The sequence below is a fragment of the Anolis sagrei genome, chromosome 7 (assembly GCF_037176765.1).
Source record: "Anolis sagrei isolate rAnoSag1 chromosome 7, rAnoSag1.mat, whole genome shotgun sequence".
In the NCBI taxonomy this organism is placed as follows: domain Eukaryota; kingdom Metazoa; phylum Chordata; class Lepidosauria; order Squamata; family Dactyloidae; genus Anolis; species Anolis sagrei.
Genome location: NC_090027.1, coordinates 37,726,773 through 37,751,987, shown reverse-complemented (window position 1 = coordinate 37,751,987; position 25,215 = coordinate 37,726,773). Strand labels below are relative to the sequence as shown.

The window sequence follows — 25,215 nt, the reverse complement described above, 5'->3', positions numbered from 1 at the left end:
AGCTCATTGTGTGTAGGAGGGGGAATTACTTGTGTTAATTCAACCCTTGAGGAGTTATAAGGAGTTGATTCAAGCTCTCCAACCGAGGAAGAGGAGGGGAGGGTCCTGCGGGAAGAGCCGAAGCAGAAGATCATATGTGCATGAGTTCTAGCATTTCCAGATGTTCCTTCCCTCCCTCTTCCAACACACAAAGAAACTCAATTGAATTCCATAGCCCTCACGCTGTTGCTCTCAACCCTTCCTTGATCTGACTTCTGGTGGATCTTGGAAGTGGATGAAGGAGGAAAGATGTAGAGGGAGATCCTGCAAGAATCTGAATACAGGCATAGGTGGGAGCAAACCCTGGAAGAAGAAGGACTTTATTGGTTTGGGAAATCTAAATCATATGATGTAAAACCATCTTGATGACTGAGGACTCTGGTAGGCAGCTGGGAACCCATGAGCTGAACCTGGTCTGTGGATGATCGTGATGATTATGAGTATTAGTATTTATATCCTGATTTTTCTCTCCTAAAGGAGCCTCAAAGTGGCTTTAGATGATGGCTAACTTTCTTTGCAGTAGCTATTTCTTTTCTCCTTTTCCTCCAGTAAAGTTGACATCTATATGAGAGGGTTCCTCAACAGAGATGGAAAAGATGTCACTTGCCAAACATCTGTTAAAAGCCCCAGGAATTTATTTTATTTACATTATTCCTGCTCCTTTCTATATCAGAAGATCTTTTGGATAGCTGACAACAAAATCAGCGGAACAATCTAAAATCCAGAACAATAACACTGGAAACCATAAAAAGAATTACTGAAACAGTTTAAACATACTGAACAAATGGCACAGTTTACAGAAGTGAAGTTGAAACAATCTAAAATACCATGTTCTCCAAACATCCCGATTTGGTAGGGACAGTCCCCATTAACCCTTTCTCATCACACAGTATTGTATTATGTTGTGTTTTTAGCAACTTTTAAAATATCCTGGTGTTGGGTCTTGAGTGTTGGACTATGACTCTGAAAACCAGGGTTCAAATCCCTGCTTGGCCATGGGAATCCTTTGGATGAGCTTGGGCAGGTGACACTGTCTCAGCTTCAGATGAAGGCAATGGCACTTACACGGAGAGCGTTGTTTCTTCAAAGATCAATGTTCCAAGCCATATGACTTCTCCTCGGGCCAAAGGTGACCTCTAGAGATCTCTTGTACTCAAATTAAAGGGAGGCTGAGAGGACATTAAGCCCTGACCATAAAATGTGAGTCCTGCTGTGTCTAACTCACAGAAAGTTACATAAAGGATGTTGTAAAACAAATCCAAGAAGGCTTCTTTCCATTTGAAACACCAGTTGGCATAACCAATACCATACTATTTAAGTTGCTTCTGACTTAAAGTGATCCTAGGATTTTCTAGGACTGAGAGAGTGCCACTTGCTCAGGGCCACCCAATAGGTTTTCATAGCCAAGTGGTAATTCAAACACAGGTTTCCAAAATTGTAACCCACTATATCAAACCCCTATATCACATTGGCTCTTTATAGATGAGAATTAGTATATGAATTTGCTTATTCAAGACCACAGATCTTAGAAACATTTCTGCTTTGAACTATTACTTCCCATACTATTATTATTGTTTTAATTATTGTTGTCATTGTTATGAGGGATGAGAGTTGATGTCCAGGAAGTATCTTTTCCAAGCTCTGGATAATGTGGAAAATATATACATACACACATTTTCTATATACAGTAGAGTCTTGTTATCCAACCTCCACTCATCCAATGTTCTGTATTATGCAACGCAGTCTGTCTCCAGCCCGGATCCATAGCTATTTCAATACATTGCAATGTTTTGGTGCTAAATTTGTAAATACAGTAATTGCTACATAACATGACCATGTATTTCTGTTTATTTGTTATAAAACATGATGTTTTGGTGCTCAATTTGTAAAATCATAATGCAATTTGACATTTAATAGACTTATCCCTCCTTATTTTCCAACATTTTTGCTTATCCAATGCTCTGCTGGCCCGTTTATGTTGGATGAGGGAGACTCTACAATAGCCCACAATATCTACTTTGAACTGGGGTTATCTGAGTCCACACTGCCATATAAACCAGTTCAATGTGGATTTTATACAGCTGTGTGGAAGGGTCCCCAAACAATCTTTAAATTGGGGGTGTCAAACTTATTTCCATCAAAGGCCACATCAGTCTTATTATGGTTGCCTTCAAAGAGTTATTGATGCCATGTACAAATAATCTGTGGATACAGAAGGCCAACTATAGATTTATTTATTTTTTGCACAGCAGTTGGTGCTTTTTAGTTTTTACCCAGTTTGGGTCCCCAAATATTACTGAATGACAGCTCCCATCAGTTTTGATGATCCACCATGTGGACTATGAATTATGGGAATTGCAATCCAACAGCACTTATGGCTCTGAAGTTAGGAGAAAGGTTAAAAGGCATCTTAAAGTCAGATATCATATCTGGAAGCTTTGGATTTAAATTCAAACCTCACTGTCCTGACTCAACAGAACAAAGTGCAGCCTTCCAGATGTGACTGTATCACAATTGCAGTTTGTGCGGTCTCCACCCAGGGCCCGAACTAATTCCAGGATTCCCAGTCTAATTTTCTAGACCCCAAAACCATTTTGTTCTGTTGTGGTTTAAAACTGACCTAAGGGGTCAGTGTATCCTAAATTAATAGGCTTTTCCTTAAGCCCTCCTTATTATCCAACATTTTCGCTTATCCAAAATTCTGCTGGCCTGCTTATGTTGGATAAGCGAGACTCTACTGTATTGCTATCCATACAGCGGTGTTCCTCCGTTTTCCAGCTCTGTGCTTAGCTCAGTACAAATCTGGTTAGAGTTGTAACTTCTTTTCATAACAGATGTGTTTTTAAAATGTGGTTGGAATGACAGAGTAACCTTTCTGCCTCTCCGTGCTTGACTTTGGGAAAGAAAAGGGAATTAATGCCTGAAATTGCCTGGGCCTCCCACTCTTACTGACCACTGTTTACATTGAGTTGGCTTGTAACTCTCCATTCATTGCGGAGGAGACAGAAAAGGGGCATAAAGGCCAGGTGCCAAAAAACAGGGAGGTCTGGATCATAGGCAGTGTTTAAAATTCTTAGCTGCAGGGTGAGACAGCGAGGCACCTTTTTAGGGTAAAGCTGTGGTCTGGCATTAATGTTGCTGATAAAAGCAATCCAAAATGTCCAAGTCAAGTTCTGCAAATCTATACACATAATAAAAAGGAAAGTATTTATGTCTGTGTGTGGCTGGGGTGTCCACTTACACAGACAAGCACCACAAACAGCTATAGCTCCCACTACTCAGGAGTCACCAAAGGCCATCCCTTCAATGACATTGAGGTTGTAGAGAGTGATGTAAACATGTACAAGAGCCCTGCCAGTGCCCTCCGCAAACACAATACTGCCCACCACCCAAGTGAATGCTTTCTTATGGCGACAATTTCATCCTAGATTTTATGTATTGCCTCCACCACAGACATCCCAGTGTTTCTCACTCTCTCCATTGGGGAGGAACTGACTTTCCTTTCTGGGAGTTGTAGTTCACCCACAACCAGAGAAACTGGGACCTCCATTGATGATGGACCTGGACCAAACTTGGCACACAGAACCCTCCATGACTACCTCAACCTACTGGATTGGTTTGAGGGGACTGACTCATCAAAGTGAAAGTTGTAGTTTACTCTAGAGCCAGAGAGCACACTTATTTATTTATTTATTTATTTATCGTATCAGGAGCAAACCAAACAGTTGTATTGCATTTTTTAACAAACAAACAAACATACATACATACAAAACACAAAGTTTGCAAGCTTGGTAGTTGATTAAATGTCCTTTGACCAGTAGCTGGCCACTTGGAGTGCCTCTAGTGTTACTACAAGAAGGTCCTCCATTTTGCATGTGGCAGGGCTCAGGTCGCATTGCAGCAAGTGGTCTGTATTTGCTCTTCTCCGCACTCGCATGTTGTGGATTCCACTTTGTGGCCCCATTTCTTAAGGTTGGCTCAGCATCTCATGGTACCAGAGCACAGTTTGTTTAGTGCCTTCCAAGTTGCCCAGTCTTCTGTGTGCCCAGGGGGGAGTCTCTCATTTGGTATCAGCCATTGATTGAGGTTCTGGGTTTGAGCCTGCCACTTTTGAACTCTCGCTTGCTGAGGTGTTCCAGTGAGTGTCTCTGTAGATCTTAGAAAACTATTTCTTGATTTAAGTCATTGACGTGCTGGCTGATACCCAAACAGGGGATGAGCTGGAGATGTCACTGCCTTGGTCCTTTCACTATTGGCTGCTACTTCCCGGCGGATGTCAGGTGATGCAATACCGGCTAAACAGTGTAATTTCTCCAGTGGTGTAGGGCGCAGACACCCCGTGATGATGCGACATGTCTCATTAGAGACCACACTGGACCTCACTGATGATGCATCTAGAGCAAACTTGCCCAACATAACAAACTTTAAGTAGTGATGGAGTTTTTCAGAGTTAATCTAGCATGATGTAAGTTGTAGTTTGCCCACAACCTTATGCATTTTGTACTATTAAAAAAAATGACTTTTTCAAATAACCCAGGCAACACCAGGATATGGATATGAATCTCATTGACCCTTGTATGGTTGACTGAGGTGGAGCTTCTTGTATGCTTCTGCGAAGGTATTTAGAGTGGCTTGTAGGATCTGCACTGTAGAACAGATGCAGTTTGACACCACATTAAGAGGCATGACTCAATACTATGGAATCATGGGAGTTGTAGTTTGACAAGCTCTTTAGCCTTCTCTGCCAAAGAGTGTGGGTACCTCCCCAAAATAAAATTTTGGGAATTTCATAGTTTGAGCCGGTAGGCTGTTAGGAATTGTGGGAGTTGAAGTCCAAAACACCTGGAGGGCCAAAGTTTGCCTATGCCTTGTATAGATGCACTCTTGGTTTCAAATAGGGAGGGACTGTCTTTGAATTAATCTGGAACCAAGCTGGTATGACTTTGAATTCTGCCCTTTGAATCAAGGCATTGTTTCTGCGTTGTCTCTTTAAGGAAAGATGATAGGTTTTGGTAGAGCACAAAAACACCTTGGTTCAATTCTGGGAATCTCCTTCTTCTTGTGGTTTACGGATCAGGTAGCAGGAAACGCCACAAGGTCCTTTGTTTTCTTTTCCTGGACAGCAGGATACTTGCAAAGTTCTGTTTTGGTGGAAGAAATTTTGCATCGAGGCTTTAAAAACCCGGACTTCAAATTCTGATCTTTATTGGGAGCCATGTGTTTCCTACCCTCAGTCCCCCAGTCTATAAAACTGACATGAAAACTACCTAATTGTGGGAATAGATTAGAGATCTATGTGCATTCCTTTTTTTAAAATGCACCTATGAGTTTATTAGGCAGGCTTTATTGCCCAATGGTGGATTCTAAATGTTTTCCCATGGACTAGTTTTCCCGCAGAATGGATCAGATAGGTAATCTTTTTGATTTTTTCAGGAAGTGGTCTGCAAACACTTAGAAATGAATATGGTCATCGCTAATCGTCAACACGGATTTATTCAAAACAAGCCATGCCAGATTCATCTCATCTCTTTTTTCGATAGAGTTACTAGCTGTGTAGATGGGGGGAATGCTGTGGATGGAGCACATCTGGATTTTAGGAAGGCCTTTGACAAGGTCCACCATGACCTTCTGGCAAGGAAACTAGTCCAATGTGGGGTAGGCAAACTATGGTTAGGTGGATCTCTAATTGGTTAAGCAGAAGAACCCAGAGAGTGATTCTCCCTAATGCTTTCTCTTCATCATGGAAAGAAATGACGAGTGGGGTGCAACAAGCAGGGCTCCGTCCTGGGCCCCGGTCCTGTTTATGATCTTGATTAATGACTTAGGCGAAGGGTTAGAAGGCAGGATCATCAAGTTTGCAGATGGGATCAAATGGGGAGGGAGAGCCAATACTCCAGAAGACAGGAACAGAATTCAAAACCATCTTTAAAAATTAGAGAGATGTTTGGCCATCTATCTATATATATATATAATGCTCTGTGCATAATGAGTACCTTAAAAACAAAAGAACCAATGAACAAAATCACACCAAATTTGGCAACAAAATGTTCACCAAAAGAAGGAGTGACCATCATTCAAAAATTATGGTTTTGTCATTTGGGAGTTGTAGTTGCTGGGATTTACAGTTCATCTACAATCAAAGAGCATTCTGAACTCCACCAACGATGGAATTGAACCAAACTTGGCACACAAACTCCCATGACCAACAGAAAATACTGGAAGGGTTTGGTGGGCATTGACATTGTGTTTGGGAGTTGTAGTTCACCTACATGCAGAGAGTATTGTGGACTCAAACAATGATGGATCTGGACCAAACTTGGCACAAGCACTCAATACGCCCAAATATGAACACAGATAGAGTTTGGGGGAAATAGACCTTGACATTTGTAGTCACTGGGATTCACAGTTCATCTACAATCTAAAGAGCATTCTGAACCCCACAAACAACAGAATCGGGGAAAACTTCCCACACTGAACCCCCATGACCAACAGAAAATACTTAAGGCCATCCAATCCAATTCCCTTCATCAGGGCAAGAAAACGTAATCAAAGTCCTCCTGATGAAGAGCCATCCAGCCATAGATGATAGATAGATAGTGTAGAGAAATGTTTATTATAGAGTGTTTATTATACTGTATTTAAACTGTATTTATGTATTACATTTATTGCCATGGCCTAGCTGTGAGGGATAGGTTGCCATGGTAACAAGACAAAGCCTCAGAGGAGGTGGGCGGAGCTAAAGGAGTAAAAGATTTGAAAGTGGCAGTTAAGCTCCAGTCAGGCGGAAGAGACCCTGAAGAGAAGAGGAGAGCCAGTTAAGGGCTCTGGGAAATAGCAGAGTCAAGAAAGGACTCTGGGAAAAGTAGTTTTGTCCGGTGGAAGAGACCCGGGGAAGAGGAGTGCCAGTTAGGGCTCTGTTGTGAAGCTGTGAGAATTCAGTAGTTCCTAGAATTTGTGAATATTTCTTCAGCAAGAAAGCTGAAGGTGTTACCTTGTTAGATTGCTTAGGTTAAAGGAATCTAACAGAGGGGGTTTTCAGGATTGCCAGTAAGGAAAGACTGGTGATCAGTGGTTTGTTCCGAGTATAGGGCAAACCGTGTGGATATTCACAATAGGGAACTCTGAAGTAGTATAAGCACTTCACTAAAGAAGAAGTTTGTAGAATTGTATCATCAGAAGCATGTATCTCAAACCAGCCATTTTGTAACATCAAGCCTTGTGCCAAGTTCAAATTCTCAAAACTGCAACAATTACGTTCTGTTAACAATAAATCTTGTTCTCTTTGTATTTCAAACCTGCCTCCTCGATTGCTTTCATGCTTGGTGCATTCCACACTACCAAAGTCACCTCACAACACAACTAAAGATAAACAGAGACCTAAACCAGCGTCTCTAAACATATTGGTGGCAGCTTAATTGATATCTAAAAGAAGGTTCCTCACAGAATATTAGTGGCTTTAAAAGAAGATTAATACTTCCTCACATAATTTTGTTGACAAGCGGGTGGGATTAGTGCTTCTTCACATAATTTGGTGGCAGACGACGGGATTCGTGTAACAACTAATCGAGTGCCTTAAGTTTAATTTAGGAATAAGTTGTGAGGTAAAAGTTGTTGAAAACATGGCTACCAGGCGGCAGAGAAAGCTGGCTGAGGAAAGAGAGGGAGACCAAGGGGAAAGCTCGAGCTCTGAGTCAGAGACAGAGGCAGTGCCTATGTCAGAAATGGCTTATAAATACAAACTGGAAATGGAGGAAAAACGATTAGAGATGAGACGGTTAGAACTAGAGATGGAGGCAAAACAAAGAGAGAGAGAACTGGAGGAAAAACGATTGGAGATGGAAGAAAGACAAAGAGAAAGAGAGAGAGAACAGGAGTTAGAATTGAAGAGAATGGAGTTTGAGCTAGAGAAACAAAGATTGGCTTTGTCTCAAACATCCAGTGATGTTCAGGAAGGGAGATCTGGAGGGGATACCCCAGATTTGATGAAGAAATTCCCAAAATATACCAAGGAGGATTGTCCAGAGAAATTCCTAATATCTTTTGAAAGATGTTGTCGTGATTTTGGAGTGGCTAAGGAAAAATGGATGACATACCTTAGGCCACAGATAAGTGGGAAACTTTTGCAGATTTATGGACAGATGCCGGAGGAGTCTTGTAGAGACTATGATCTGTTTAAGAAACAGGTTCAACAGGAATATAGATTGACTCCTGAATATTATAGATTTAAGTTCAGGACGTTGAAGAAAGATAAAACACAAAGTTTTGCTCAGGTGGCCTCTAGATTGTCTCAACTGTTCGATAGTTGGATAAAGACGTCTGAGGTAGAAGATTATCAACAGCTGAGGGAACTTTTGAAATTGGAACAATTTTTCCAATTAGTTCCTTATGAAATTCGTTGGGTGATTCAAGATCGCAAGCCATCCACGATTGTAGAGGCAGCGGGTATGGCAGATCAAATAACAACCTTGAAAGAAGGATTTAAAAGGGAAGATCTGCCAGGGGACAAAAGAACAAACAGGCAGCCATTTTATTCACAACAAAAGCGCCCACAGCAAGAAAAGGGTGCTGACTTAGAAGACACCACCTATAGGAGGCAGAGTGTAATAAGACCAACTGCTCCTGAGGTAAAACGACGGTGCTTTCAATGTGGAGAATGGAATCATTTAAAATATCAATGTCCCCTGTTAAAGAAGGAGAAAACAACCCTCTTTGTGAATAAAATGAAAGAAACACCAAGGGCAGAAGCAGATACTGTTTCAAAGGAGAGTTCAAGCTCAGAGCCTCAAGAGAAACAATGTTTGTTCATCCTGTCAGGCAGCCCATCTAAGGACTACTTAGAAACCATTTCTATTGATCACAAAGACAGGAAAGGACTCCGAGATACAGGTTCCGAAGTATGCATTGCGCACCCTGAAATAATACCTCAGAAATTTCAACAGCCAACCTCTGAAATAAAATTAAAAGGTTTAGGTCCCGCGATCCCGACACCCGTGGTGACCTTGCCAATAGAATATAAAGGATGGAAGGGTATGTGGGATTTTGCAGTCAGTCCTGACATACCATATCAATGTTTAATTGGAAATGATTTGGCTGAGGAGATTAAATTCTGTAAGATGGCGTGTGGGGAGAAAAAATGTATCAACAAAAGCCCTGAACAGAAAGCCCTGTGTTTTGCCATACAACAAGATGGGGACGAGAGTCCAGAAACCAGTGCTACAGTTGCTGAACTTGTTAAAAAGACGGGAGGAGTTGAGGAAATTCAACAGGAACAAAGAGCAGAAGAACGACCCTATAGATTTATTGCTGAAGATGGTGTTCCAAATATAAAGTCAGAAGTGTACAGCCAGAAGAGACCATGCAAACGAGGAACAAGCCCTGCAGCAGAGCCGATTCCAGTGGCTGATTATTTGAGAGCCAGTGAAGAGAGTATAGAAACAATAGGTCTGGAAAGACAAGTGATAAACTCTGAGGAGAAAGAGGAATCCTTGACCTTAAAAGATGTATTTCCTTCAGCTCCACGTAAAGAAATTACCTCGGCTGAACTTTTTGACAAAGACAATAAAATAAAATCTAAAGGGAAAGCTGAAGAAAAACAGACTCTTGATCTGACAGTAGAAACTGATGAGAGTTCAAGATATCCAAGGACCTTATTTGAAACAAAGATCCAAACACCTGAAGGGCTAATTGAAATTAAGATGACTTCTAGACATGATTCCTTCACTATAAGGGTTCCAGAAGATGGCACAAAAGAACTTTTAAAGATTGGAACTGTAGTTGAAGTTAAGAATCTAAGTGAACCCTATCAGAAAACAATCATCAACAATTTGACTGAAGCAAGCTCGTATGCTATATCAGTTAACGGTGAAGATAAGAAGATTCTCAAACATTCTACACTTCATCTGAAGGAAGAAAAAGAGAATAAAAACCAAGCTAATAGACTGACAGAAGAGCTGATGTACGCAGACTGTATTGGTGGTGATAAAAAGAAAAAGCTGCAATTTCTAGCTTTAGAGGTTTGTCCAGATAGCAGTGATGAGCTTGCCATGAAGAAGGACAATATTCGTGTTCGTTCTTCTAATGACAGTGAATTCTCTTCAGTGCCAAGAAAAGATGCTAGAGGAATTCCAGATTATTCTCTACAACCTGATGCTTCATGGAAGCAAGCCATTGTTCAAGCCCTGAAAGTCGATGGAAACAGAACTGTTCCTGATAATTGGAAGGTTAGATTAAAAGAAGAAACCCCAACAACAAAAAAGAGAGGAGAAAAGACTTGCAGACATCGTGTGAGGAAGAAAACCATATCTCCAGGTAATCAAAAAGACATCAAGGGACAAAAGAAGAAACCTAAAAAGAAGAAACGAAGAAGTGGAAAAAAGAAGCTAAAAGATCATCATAAAGAGACATTGCTGTAGACAGTTGGTTCAGTACAACCGAGGTTGTGTTTAAACCATGGGACATTGGACGCTAAGACATCTATGTCAATGATCAAATGTGGGAGTTTAACTGTTGTGTGGGCTATTAACAAAGTGGAACCATATGTATAGAGAAAAGTTGTGGTATGATATATAGATAAATGTCTTGTACATTGACCAGACTAGGTAGAAGTTCAATTATATATGTTAATATAGGAAGGTAATAGATGTGTAATGTAGTGTAATATTTTAAAAATGGTTAACCTGTTTTAATTGCAGACATGTAAAATGTATATGATGTTATTACAGTGGTGAACTGTATATGTTTCATACCATAGGTATAAGATATAATCCCATTATATTAAAGTGTGGTAGGTATATACGTTTTACAATAGGCAATAAATATTTACAACTATATATATAAATATAGAAATGTTTAGATATATTGTTTATATGAAAAATGTTAGAAATGTGAGTCTTTGATACCACATCCATAGATGATAATAGATAACTGATTAATTAAAGGTTTGTATATATGTATAATTGAAATGTATTTAACCCTAATATGTTTCCCTTTCAGAATTGGTGTATATGTATTTATTGTTAAATGATATGTAGGATTATTTTTGCCATTCTAGGATTAAGAAATGTGCAAAAATATATTTCTGGGGAGGAAGGTGTAGAGAAATGTTTATTATAGAGTGTTTATTATACTGTATTTAAACTGTATTTATGTATTACATTTATTGCCATGGCCTAGCTGTGAGGGATAGGTTGCCATGGTAACAAGACAAAGCCTCAGAGGAGGTGGGCGGAGCTAAAGGAGTAAAAGATTTGAAAGTGGCAGTTAAGCTCCAGTCAGGCGGAAGAGACCCTGAAGAGAAGAGGAGAGCCAGTTAAGGGCTCTGGGAAATAGCAGAGTCAAGAAAGGACTCTGGGAAAAGTAGTTTTGTCCGGTGGAAGAGACCCGGGGAAGAGGAGTGCCAGTTAGGGCTCTGTTGTGAAGCTGTGAGAATTCAGTAGTTCCTAGAATTTGTGAATATTTCTTCAGCAAGAAAGCTGAAGGTGTTACCTTGTTAGATTGCTTAGGTTAAAGGAATCTAACAGAGGGGGTTTTCAGGATTGCCAGTAAGGAAAGACTGGTGATCAGTGGTTTGTTCCGAGTATAGGGCAAACCGTGTGGATATTCACAATAGGGAACTCTGAAGTAGTATAAGCACTTCACTAAAGAAGAAGTTTGTAGAATTGTATCATCAGAAGCATGTATCTCAAACCAGCCATTTTGTAACATCAAGCCTTGTGCCAAGTTCAAATTCTCAAAACTGCAACAATTACGTTCTGTTAACAATAAATCTTGTTCTCTTTGTATTTCAAACCTGCCTCCTCGATTGCTTTCATGCTTGGTGCATTCCACACTACCAAAGTCACCTCACAACACAACTAAAGATAAACAGAGACCTAAACCAGCGTCTCTAAACATATTGGTGGCAGCTTAATTGATATCTAAAAGAAGGTTCCTCACAGAATATTAGTGGCTTTAAAAGAAGATTAATACTTCCTCACATAATTTTGTTGACAAGCGGGTGGGATTAGTGCTTCTTCACAGATAGATAGATAGATAGATAGATAGATAGATAGATAGATAGATATAGATAGATATGATTCACACAGAGAGAGATATAGTATCATAGAAAGGAACCCTTAAAGAAGGACAATGATATGTTGCATGTTCCAGGGTGGGCAAACCAGACAATCTCCACATCAACACTGACAAAGAAACAGCAAGAAATACTATTTATCCACAAGTATAAAGAAATTACATATATTAGAAACCAACACTTTCTCATTACTTTATTTTCCAGATCACCCAACTAGGCCACAGCAATGCGTGGCAGGGGACAGCTAGTAAATAATAAAAAGAAGTTCAACAGGGACAAATGCAAGAAATTCCACTTAGGCAGAAAAAAATGAAATGTAAAGATAAGATACAGAATGGGAGACGATGCCTGGCTCAACAGCAGGACGTGTAGAAAAAAATCTTGGAGTTCTCGTGGGGAGGAAGGACAACATGAGCAAGGAATGTCATGTGGCGGCTTAAAAAGCCAATGAGATTTCGGTCTGCATCAATAGGAGTCTTGTGTTTATAGATCCAGGGAAGTCATTTTCCCCATGCTCTATTCTGCCTTGATCAGACCACACCTGGAATCACACTGTGTCTAATTCTGGGCACCACAATCTAAGTGAGATGGTGAGAAGCTGGAATGTATCCAGAGGACGGCAACTAAAATGATCAAGGATCTGGAAAACAAGCCCAATGAGAAGCGGCTTAAAGAGCTGGGCATGATTAGCCTGCAGAAGAGAGTGCTGGGAAGGAGAAATGATGAGGGCCATGGGTCAAGATGTGAGGAGAAGTTATAAATAATAATAATAATAATAATAATAATAATAATAATAATAATAAACCTTTATTTGTACCCTGCTACCATCTCCCGAAGGACTCGGTGCGGCTTACAAGAGGCCGAGCCAAAATACAATAGTAAAAACAACAGCAAACAACAAACAACAAAATAACTCAAAAACAAAGCAATAACATTAACCACACACAATGACGCAATTAAAATCAATGGCAGGGCCAAATGTAATAATTAAAATTAAAAGTGCTGGGCACGACCAGGTGGAGTGTTTGGAGGGGGATGGGCATGCACATATCCTAGATCTCTGATAAAGTGTGTTGGGACATAATGCTAGGAGTTTCCTTATTCTGGGAAGGCACACTGGAACAACCACATTTTAAAGCTCCTCCTGAAGATTGCTAGCGACGGGGCCTGCGTGATATCCTTAGGGAGAGAGTTCCAGAGTCGAGGGGCCACCACTGAGAAAGCCCTATCCCTCGTCCCCACCAATCGCGCTTGCGATGCAGGTGGGATCGTGAGCAGGGCCTCTCCGGATGAATGAAGAGAACGAAGATTATAAGGAGGAGGGAGGAAGCTTGTTTTCTGCTGCTCTGGAAACTAGGATGCAGAGCAATGGCTTCAAACTACAGGAAAGGAGATTCCACCTGAACATTAGGAAGAACTTCCTGACTGTGTGAGAGAGAGCTGTTCACCAGTGGAACTCTCTGCCCTGGACTGTGCTTGATGCTCCTTCTTTGGAGGCTTTTAAACAGAGGCTGGATGGCCATCAGTTGGGGGTGTTTTGAATGTAATTTTCTTGCTTGTCAAAATGGGTTGGACTGGATGACCCACGAGGTCTCTTCCAACTTTAGGATTCTGTGATTCTATGAATATAAAGTCAATTAGAAAGTTAAAGGCCGAAAAGTCTAATTATATCCGTATCTTCTGTACTCTGTTCTTTCCTCCTCTTTCCTTTGTTTCATCTCATTAAAGTCACGTTTTTCCTCCTCCAATTCATGCAGTCCATTTGGGCAAACTGTAAAAATTCAGTCAACCAGGCAAGAATAGAGTAACGGATGTTGACTTCTAATTTGTATAACACCCAGTTTTCCAATATCTAATTTGCACAAAGTATGCTCAATTATAGAATCTGGAGTCTGGAGGGTATTGATTTGTGAGGCTTTTTCTTAGTTACATCTCAGCATTTTGAACTCACAGCCAGTTTAGATAAACGTAATTGGCTCCTGTTTAACTACCAAATCAGGAAATATTAGATCATCGTCCCGTTCCCTTGCATCGTCAATGTCCCTGAATCAGTTCCCGGAGCAAGGTTTCCCAATATTCTTCCTCTGGGAGGTGGAATACTGATATGTCATGCTGGAACCTGTTGCCAAGCTGGGAAGGTTCGCGGAAGACCTTGGACACCGGCTGCACCCTTTGTTTGCTCAGCCAAGAACTTGCTCAGGCTAATCACCTGGAAGGAAATTAGTGTCAGAGCAAATGACTTTGCAGAGAAAGGATTATACAGTCCCTAAGGTCAACCTTGCTAAGAAAACACAGGAATAGGACTCTGGAGAGCTGAGTTCGAATCTTGACTGGGACATGGAAATGCACTGAGTAATATGGAGCAAGTCTCACCCTCCCAGCCTCAAAGTAAGGCAACCCTCCTTTACATTTCATAGGGTTTTCATAGGCAAATATGATTTTTTTTTCAGTTTCTTTCTCTGAAATACAGCCTACAGATCACTTGCAGGTCTCCCATCCGAATCCTAATCAAGGCTGGCGGAAAAATGTGGGTGACAGATTGGAAGGTGTGATATTGAAATTTGGCAATATTAGGAAAGTCTCTGACTGGACAAAGTAGAGGTTTAGGTTCTTGTGGGTTTTTTCGGGCTATAGGGCCATGTTCTAGAGGCATTTCTCCTGACGTTTCACCTGCATCTATGGCAAGCATCCTCAGAGGTAGTGAGGTCTGTTGGAATTAGGACAATGGGTTTATATATCTGTGGAATGGCTGGGGTGGGGCAAAGAGCTCTTCTCTGCTGGAGCTAGGTGTGAACGTTTCAACTGACCACCTTCATTAGCATTTGAAGGCCTTCAAATGCTATGCCCATGTCAGACTACACAGAGAAGCCATTGAAATCCACAAGCATGTGGACAATTTCAACAGAAAGGAAGGGACCATGAAAACAAACAAAATCTGGCTACCAGTATTAAAAAACTCTAAAATTACAACAGCAAAACTGCAGAGAGGAAACAAACAGGCACATCTTAACACCTCTCAACAAAATATTTTCCCAGGCTCAGCCAGGCCTTCAAATGCTAATGAAGGTAGTCAGTTAAAACATTCACACCTAGCTCCAGCAGAGAAGAGCTCTTTGCCCCACCCCAGTCATTCCACAGATATATAAACCCATTGTCCTAATTCCAACAGACCTCACTACCTCTGAGGATGCTTGCCATAGATGCAGGCGAAACGTCAGGAGAAATACCTCTAGAACATGGCCCTATAGCCCGAAAGAACCCACAAGAACCTAGTGATTCCAGCCATGAAAGCCTTCAACAATACAGAGGGAGGTTTGTTGTTTGAGTGCAAATCAGTCTCTAAGTTTGTCAAGTCTTCTTGTCTATCCTCTAGACCAGTGGTTCCCAACCTTTTTTTGACAAGAGACCACTTGACTAAGGACCACTTTGACCATGGACAACTCTCCAACATTAGTACCAAAAGGGTTACAAATCAATTTTGGTCAACTTTAGATTTGGGTTGGTTACTTGGGGTGTTGATTCAGAAAATTGCATTGAATAGACCACATCAGCTCTAGTTTCTGATACAGAACATATGCCATCCAGTAGTCGCCATCTGTTTGCCCACAGAAAACAATATTTAATGATCTAGAGCTGATGTGGCAGTAGGAATCTTTTATAGGTAGTCAGCCTCTCCCCTCCTGACATCCCTGTTGCTTCATCACTATAAGAGGGTTTTGCAAGAGCTGTCACTCTTGTTGCCATGTGGTTTCAAGGCAACGGTGTAGTAATGGTGAAGCTGCAGACCATATTTTCATTCTTGTGAACCAGTGGTAGTCCACAGACCACAAGTTGGGAACCACTACTCTAGACTCCATATTTAAGCTTCCAACTAAGGCTGATGTCCATCATGTGAGCAATGCTAAGCCCAAGCAAAATGTAACCAACCTAATTCCAACAGACCTCACTACCTCTGAGGATGCTTGCCATAGATGCAGGCGAAACGTCAGGAGAAAATGCCTCTTGAACATGACCATATAGTCCGAAAAAAACCTACAAGAACCTAGTGATTCCAGCCATGAAAGCCTTCGACAATACATTAACAAACGTTTGTTTGTTTGTTTACTATATTTATACCCTACCCTTCTCACCCTGAAGCAGACTCAGAGTGGCTTACAAATTGGCAACAATTCAATGCCATATAAACAAACATGTAAAAACCAATAAGCATTTACATTAAAACTAATCAAGGTGAAAGAAGAAATCACAAAAGCTGGGTTGCAGTTAAACATTAAAAAAACCAAGATTATGGCAACAAGAATGATTGACAACTGGGAAATAGAGGGAGAAAACATGGAGGCAATGACAGAATTTATATTTCTAGGTGCAAAGATTACTGCAGACACAGACTGCAGCCAGGAAATCAGGAGACACTTCTTGGGAGGAGAGCAATGACCAATCTCGATAAAATAGTAAAGAGTAGAGATGTCACACTGGCAACAAAGATCCGCATAGTTAAAGCAATGGTACTCCCCATAGTCACCTACGGATGTGAGAGCTGGACCATAAGGAAGTCTGAGCGAAGGAAGATAGATGCTTTTGAACTGTGGTGCTGGAGGAAAGTTCTGAGAGTGCCTTGGATAGCGAGAAGATCCAACCAGTCCATACTTCAGGAAATAAAGCCTGAATGCTCATTGGAGGGAAGGATATTAGAGACAAAGTTGAAGTACTTTGGCCACATCATGAGGAGACAGGAAAGCTTAGAGAAGACAATGATGCTGGGGAAAATGGAAGGAAAAAGGAAGAGGGGCCGACCAAGAGCAAGATGGATGGATGGCATCCTTGAAGTGACTGGCTTGACTCTGAAGGAGCTGGGGGAGGTGACATCTGACAGGGAACTCTGGCGTGGGCTGGTCCATGAAGTCACAAAGAGTCCGAAGTGACTGAATGAATGAACAACAATTGTTAAAACCAATTGATGCTGTGCCGATAGGTGTTGATAAGTGACTAAGAAATTCCCCAGGCATTAAATTCCTCTCTTGAAATGTTGCTGAATGGAACAGAAGGAGAATCAACCCTATTTAGATCTGCTGCCTTTGGGGTATTTCCTCCCATTACAAGCCTTGTGAGGCGAGGAAGAGAGACTATTTCCTCTTTAAAAACCTCTTTGCTGCCTTATACTGATTCAGTTTCTTCTTTTATATTGGCAGGGACTTTCTGTGTGCTGTTAAACCTTTGTACTTTATATCGCAGGCAATGAAACACTCTTGTGTATAACAAAGTAACACAGTTTATTTATAACTTCTGGCTCCAACGCTTGTGGTTACATTTGTGTTTTGTTGCAATCTTGAGGCTTACATTTACTTTGTTAACTTTTCTGAATAAACTATCAATGTTTCACATTCACAAACATGTTACTTGCTTTACACACTCTTGGCTGAATTATATTCTGAACTAAGGCAACACTAGCCTTCTTTATGTTCCTTAAAACTCGAGCTCTATTTAACTAACTGCTTCTCTATATCAGAAGTCTTTAACACATCTTCATAACTGCTTATTTCTATCAGGCACTCAAAAACCAACTCTCCTCTTCACACACAGATTCCTAACTGTCATTTTCAAACTCCCTCACTCTAACTGCCTCTTTCAGAACCTTGGCTCCACCCCTTTGGAACGTTCAGCTCTGCTCTCCACAACTGTCATTTTGGCCTAGCAGCCTTTTCACATCCTGGGCCTAAACTAATCTGCATATGACCAATCGGCTACACATATGCAAATGAATCCTATCTGTGCTGTTGCTACCCTGTCTGTACCTATTCTTCCCTATCTGCCATATGTAAACATAGAGCTATACACCAAAACTTTAACATAGAGTAGCAATTTCACTACACCTTCATATCTACCGAGGACCCTCTGTGGGCAGCAAACTCTGTGGATGCTCAAGTCCTAATGTATAAAATGCAGTGGTATTCCAAAAAAGTGCCATTGAAAGCCCAAGGATCTCTGAAATAGTGGGAGACGACAATAGGGCATGCCTATAAATAAGGGTTGAGTCAATGGCTGCAGAACTCACAGATTCAGAAGCCAAACAGTATACTGTTGTTAGCAGATCACAAACCACAGCTACTAGGAATCACTGGCTGCTGCCATGGCTGTTAAAGTGGCATGACCCCATCATTGCTTTGTCGGATAAATCGGTCCTAGAAGCTTCAATAGGGAAAACATTCTTGAGGTTAGCACAAAGGTCATTTTGATATGGGTGCCCATCCCTGGCAGGTATTTGCACTGGTTTTGGCATGCCTGCAAACACACACACACTCACACAAAGACTATTTCTCTCCTTTTATCTGTAGCCATTTCTCCATCCAGAGATGGTTTGTTTGGATAGCAGTTTGGCTTTGGGGTTTAACATGCCAGCTCGAAATAATAAAGGGGATCTTCCAGTGTTGCTGATGGTGCATTTTGAAAGATAATGTTGTGCCAGCAACACTGAAGCCTTGCTCAAATAGGAATGGAAACTTGGGGAGATAGAAAGAGGGGAAGTTAGTGCTGGCTGAATGTTGGAGAGCTGGCGTTTTTATTTTATTTTTGCAAACAAAATCCAGTTGCAAGGATATTTTATGGTCTAGGCTGCTTCCATGTGTTGGAATTCCTGTTTCAGTTTTCTCATTTTTGTATTCAGCACCCCCCCCCCAAAAAAAAATCACTTTCCTAGAGTTTTGGTTTCTGAAATGCCACCAGTTCAGTGTTTTCTGCAAATCTGTTGCAATGCAATGATATAGTAAGCACAAATTGAGATGGCATGTGTATTTTAGTCCCTGTAAAATGGCAAGAAATTTCCAAGGTGCTAGGCCTTACTCCATTTCCCTCCATCCTCTTCTCCATCATTAGTAATAGATCCTCCTAAGTGTGCACAAAGTTAAACAACAACAGCCAAACAGCACATACAGGGCATGGCGTAATGGAAATATAACATGAATGCAACGCAACTGGAAAACCAATTATCCAGGCAGAAGTCCAAAAACCAATACACTGTATTATAAAACAAACTGATGGTATTAATACACATGAAGCTTAAAACCATACAAAGCAAGAATTCCCCAAACTTGAAGTGTTATGATTGAGATATATGCATTAATCGCCTTGGATAGCGCTTTGAAAGTTGGACTAATGCTCAAAGCAAATCCATTGCCCAATCATAGAATCATAGAGTTGGAAGAGACCTCATGGGCCATCCAGTCCAACCCCCTGCCAAGAAGCAGGAATATTGCATTCAAAGCACCCCTGACAGATGGCCATCCAGCCTCTGTTTAAAAGCTTCCAAAGAAGGAGCCTCCACCACACAGAGAGTTCCACTGCTGAACGGCTCTCCCAGTCAGAAAGTTCTTCCTAATGTTCAGATGGAATCTCTTTTCTTGTAGTTTGAAGCCATTGTTCCATTGCGTCCTAGTCTCCAGGGCAGCAGAAAACAAGCTTGCTCCCTCCTCCCTATGACTTCCCCATACATATTTACACATGACCATCATGTCTCCTCTCAGCCTTCTCTTCTTCAGGCTAAACATGCCCAGCTCTTTAAGCCGCTCGTCATAGGGCTTCTTCTCCAGACCCTTGATCATTTTAGTCGCATCTCAAAACCGTAGATATTTTTGGATAATCCATTTTATTGTTATTATTAATTAATTATTTATGTATATCCTGCAAAGCAGATCATTTCATTACAAAATCCAATCAACCCCAATGTGTCAATTCAAGCCTGATTCCTTTCCATTGCACTAGGCAAGTAAGCATTACTATTTTCTGTTTCATTTTATCATCCCTGGATAGTGTTCCCCCTTCTCTTCCAATTATCCCAATATTTTCCAAACCCTAATGGTTCATATTTCTCTCACATATGCAAGACACCCTATTTTTCCTCCTCCAAACTCCATTGCCACTAAAGGAAGGTGCTGATCCAAACCTATCCCACCAAAAGACCAAGCAAGGGCCATTCCTTTCCTCACCAAGCAGAGTGAGAGATCTAGCACCATATAAATCACTCCAAAGGTAAATATTGAAATTAGCTCAGCCGCACTGCTGGGTCACCGGCTCGCCTACACAAAGCTATCTCTGAGCTCACAAGGGAAACTATGGCTGAGATGAACCCACACCACAGAAAGGCAAACAGGCATGGGATTTTAAACAAATTTGGAATTTATCTGTGAACATATCTTTGTCTACTATTGGTCTGAAACTTGGAAAGCATAGCTGAAAGAAAGTTATGGCCATAATTCCAATATTCCAAATCTCTGGTTGGAAGCGATGTCAGGAGACTACAAGGGCATCTACACTGTAGAATTACTGTGGTTTGGCCTGACTCTAACTGCTGTGGCTGAAAACTGTGGAATCCAGGGAGTGTATCTTTCCTGCCAGAGTGAGTTTTCACACATCATTGAAATTGGAGAAATGACTACCTGTTGGATAGGATAGCCAGTTTCAACAAAACGTGGCCTTCCAATGTTGATGGTTGGCAAGTCCCAACCTATGCCCATCTTGAGCCATGAACCTCCTCGAGCCATGAGGAGAGATGAGTAAGAAATCATTTTTTTTTTTTGTCGTATCAGGAGCGACTTGAGAAACTGCAGGTCACTTCTGGTGTGAGAGAATTGTCCGTCTGCAAGGACGTCTGGATGATTTGATGTTTTTATCATCCTTGTGGGAGGCTTCTCTCATGTCCCCATATGAGGAGCTGGAGCTGATAGAGGGAGCTTATCCGCCTCTCCCTGGATTCAAACCTGCAACCTGTCGGTCTTCAGTCCTGCCGGCACAGGGGTTTAACCCACTGCGCCACCAGAGGCTCCATAAGAAATCAAATGATGATGATGATGATGATGATTAGACAGTTGTTGGGGATGTTGGAAGCTAGAGTTCAGTAACAGCTTAGCAGCCCCACTCTGCCCAATAGTGGACTAGGTAGGGAATGAGTTGGATTGTGTCTGCACTGTGGAATAAATGCAACTTGATGCCACTGTAGACGTTTGGAGAGGTGCTAGTTGCTCTCTTTGGTAGACAAGGCTCAAGACTTTGGAAAACATCAGCTCTCTAGATTCCTTAGAATTGAGCCACAGAGGTTAAAGTGGTACCAAACTTTATTAACTCTGCGTGGAAATGCACCCTATGTGGGGTAAGTGGAGGGTCCAACATTTTTATTTCACTTCTTAAACATTTGCTGCATGATCGCAATCCAATGCCACTTTCAACCTCCAAATGGGAACACATAGATGTGCAACTGAGCAAGTAAGCATTCACAACACTCTGAAGCCAACCAATCTTTCTTTCTCTCCTTCTTTCTCAGGAGGTGAAGATCTTCCGAGCCCTGATCCTGGGAGAACTGGAGCGGGGACAGAGCCAATTCCAAGCCCTCTGTTTCGTCACCAGGCTCCATCGCAATGAAATCATTCCCAGCGAGTCCATGGCAAAGCTCAGGCAGGTGAGGCCAAGGCCGGGGTGAAGAGCAAACAGAGAAATGTCCACATCTGTTTTGGAAAAATAATAGTGATGTCAAGCTAGTTCTGCAATGTAGATGCACACCAAGTTCATTTGGTTCTAGGAAAGGCAACACAATCGCACAAAACTGCAAATCCCATGAGTACACAGCATGAAGCTACAGCAGTTAAAGTGCCAAACTGCTACAATTCTGCAAAGTTGTCATCCAGCAACATTGCATTTCCTCTCCACTTTCCCCACTGGCAACTGTCTGTCTACAATGTGCAGTTAATGCAGTTTGGCACCACTTTGACTGCTGCAGCTTCATGCTATGTACTCCTGGGATTTGTAGTGTGATGAGGCATCAGCACTCTTTTTTGACAGAGAATGTGAAAGACCTTGCGAAATGACAGCTCCTATGAGTCCATAGCAGTGAGCCATGTCCGTTAAAGTATTATCAAGCCTTTGAGGATACCTGCCATAGATGTGGTCAAAACGTCAGGAGAGAATGCTTCTGGAACATGGCCAGACAGCCCAGAAAACTCATAGCAAACTGTTTGGATTCTTCAGATGCACCCTGAGACATGCAAAAACAGATTAGAGTTGCCAGAAAGAAAACTGGAGAGAACTCCTAAACATTTAATGGTTGTGTAGAAGCAGGAATTTTAGGTAACAAGCAGCGCTTGCTAAAATTTCAATTTCTACGTGCATTGGGATGGTGCCAAATAAACAATAACAACAATAACAATGTTAAATGTACAGTAGCCCTCTCCAGTTTTCATTTTGGCAAACCTAGTTTTGATGTCTTTCATGCTTCCCATCAGCCATAGTTTGCTCAAGTCTTAAGTTTCAGTACCTCATTTCAATCTCATGTTTCATAGCTTGGAAAGGTTCCTTTTAGATCTACAAATCCCAATATTCCCCAGCCAGCATAGCCATTGACCATATTCCCTGAAGCATTTTAGGAACTGCGGCACAAAGCCTAACCTTTCCCAGGCTCTGGTTTGAACAAAGTGTCCTTTGACTCTCTGTCCTTCAATACTCCTCTGTTTTAAAAGAAATGTGTGTCCCAAGGAATCAATACGAATACAATCCCACAACATGCACCCAGAAAACAAATGCCCTACAGTCCTTACAAAATTCCATGTATTTTGTCTGGTGAGGCTATTTAATATTTTGTGATTTGTCAAATAATGTTAATTTAAAATTTGCACAAAATTATTTTTAAAATGTATTTAAAGTTACCTTCAGCCTTTGTGTATATGAAACATAAACAAAGCTCATGTTTAGACTTGGGTCCCATCTCCCAGATATCTCATTATATATAGTTTATATGTGATTTATACTAATTGTATTGTTTTGTTTGCTTATTGCTTTTTGTTTTATTGATGTGTTGTCAGGCTTGGCCTCATGTAAGCTGCTCCGAGTCCCCTTGGGGAGATGGTGGCAGGGTATAAATAATAATAATAATAATAATAATAATAATAATAATAATTATTATTATTATTATTATATAGCAGGCCTTCCAAACTCCAAAAAGACCCAAAATACAAAACACTTATGGCCCCAAACATTTCAGATAAGAGATACTCAACCTCTATTTTCACTTGTTAGCACATAAATGTCTTTAATAGTTACTTGCTGATTGTTCATTCTTCATGCCAGCTTTACCTTCTTGCTATTTTGAGAATGGTTTCTAATCCTGAGGAGGAGAAACCTCAGGGTGAGAACGCTGCTTTTGAAAAGTATATGATTTCCTGATTTTGTAGACGTAGTGTATTCAATATGAATGGCATTGTCTATATCATGTTCAAGTTGGAAAATCATTAGATCCCACTTCCTGTGACATCACAAGCGGTCATTCCTAATGCATGTTGCACTAGAGCCCTGAAAAACCTTTTCACCACAAACCACATTTGCTGTCCAAGTAATCCAGTAAGTAAAAGTTTATTAAGAGAAGAGTATACAAAAAATTAGCAAATTGAAAAAGGAGAATCAAAGTTTAAAAAGTTATTTCCAAGATAGCCAAGATTCCAAAATACAGTTTCAGGAGTGAATCCACAGATATATACATAAACATGATAGCACAAATTCAAGGCAGGCAACTTATGCCACTTATGAAACTAGAAACAGGAGCAAACTTAGAAACTTGAAGGCATGAATCCAAAAATGTAGAACCAGAACCGAGAGCTGTTCCCCTGAATATAACATTACTCTCACAAAGGATTGTACCAGCCTCAGTCCCTCCCATGACATCATTCTTCACACACCTGCTTTTCCTCTCCTTATCTCAAAGCCTCTGGTAAAAGTGAGTCTGTCTCTGTTGTATGCTCTGCCTCTAAAGTTCCAAGTGCCTTGATCTGGACAAACATTCATCTCCCACACTTCTCCCAGCCCACACTTCTAGCAGATTCTGATATTGCTTTCTCCAGTCTCATGGGAATTGCTAGGAGATTCCAAAAAAAAAAAAAACTCTCTTCAGGCCACTTCTATCCTCCTCTGGGCTCTCCAAATCTTTCCTACTATCCCTTTCCTCATCTTCTGAGCACTCAGAATCTGACTAAGCTACAACAATGAAATTGATCCAGGTTGACCATTCAGGTCCAGCCCAATGGCTTCTACCACTTACTTTGACCTTTGACAACATCAGGATCCCTCCCTGGATAGAGCTAACCTAACAAACCTATTCAAAAATTACAGCGAAAATGGTAAAGACTAAATATTGTCTCCCTTACCCTCCATTGATTTCCTTTTTGCCAGAAAAACCCACGGACAGTGCGCCAAGCAGAAGAAGTGCGTGCCCTTGAACATCTCAGCATGGATGTGGCGGTCAACTTCAGCAAAGGGGCTCAGCTCAGCTCCCACATCTATAATGTGTGTTCAGAGGCAAAGGAAGCCATCTACACCCGGGAAGAGGACGTAAAGTTCTGGCTGGAGAAAGGTAGGAAGCCCTGCTGCTTAAGAATGGAAAAGGAAACTTTACCGATCAGTTTGATGGACTGAAAAATGGAGAGGGTTCCTGTTCCATTTATGGCGGTTGAGATGCTTGTTACTTGGTTGCATGACAACCAGTGTCTGCTGAATGTAGCTCCAGCAGCCCTCTCCATTTCTCAGTCTTGAGAGCATCAGGAGCGTTCTCTTTTTATTACCTCTTCAGTCTGTGAAGTCACCCAGGACAGCCCTTGAAGATGTCTTGGAAGTGACAAATAATTGCAAAATTGTTGACTAGAGTATCAGACAGACAGCACACAACACCTGTCTGAAAAGTGCTGCTCTGGCTGGCAATCTGCTTAAGGTCTGGATTCAAGGTGGTGATGTTCAAACTGGGATACTTGAATGAGCAACTCTCCCTATATATGCCTTCCCAAGGTCTGAGATCTGGTTGGTCCTTGTTCTGTGTCCCATGTGGGGACTTATGAGAGGGCCTTCTGCATTGGGTGCCAGTGTTGTAGGTAGCTTGAAGGCTCAGTTGGTGCCAATATTGGCCTCTTAAGCTTCTCTGAATTCATTTCCATCTGAAGATGATTCTAAAACAAACCCATCACAGAATTTTCTTGGCAAGATTTGTTCTGATGGATGTTGCCTTTGCCTTCCTCCGAGGCTGAGATAACGTGATTTACTCAAGATCACCCAATACATCTCCTTAGCTGAGCAAGGATTTGAAT

At 41.3% G+C, this 25,215-nt stretch overlaps 1 protein-coding gene across 1 annotated transcript in view; it reads left to right on the top strand.

Annotated features, from left to right (window-relative positions):
- Positions 1 to 25,215, top strand: part of OAF (out at first homolog) — a 37,314-nt gene that overhangs the window by 7,181 nt on the left and 4,918 nt on the right. The window contains exons 2-3 of the mRNA XM_060787287.2: positions 21,420 to 21,554; positions 24,311 to 24,491. Coding sequence (XP_060643270.2) covers positions 21,420 to 21,554; positions 24,311 to 24,491 — 316 coding nt within the window. The remainder of the gene's footprint in view (positions 1 to 21,419; positions 21,555 to 24,310; positions 24,492 to 25,215) is intronic.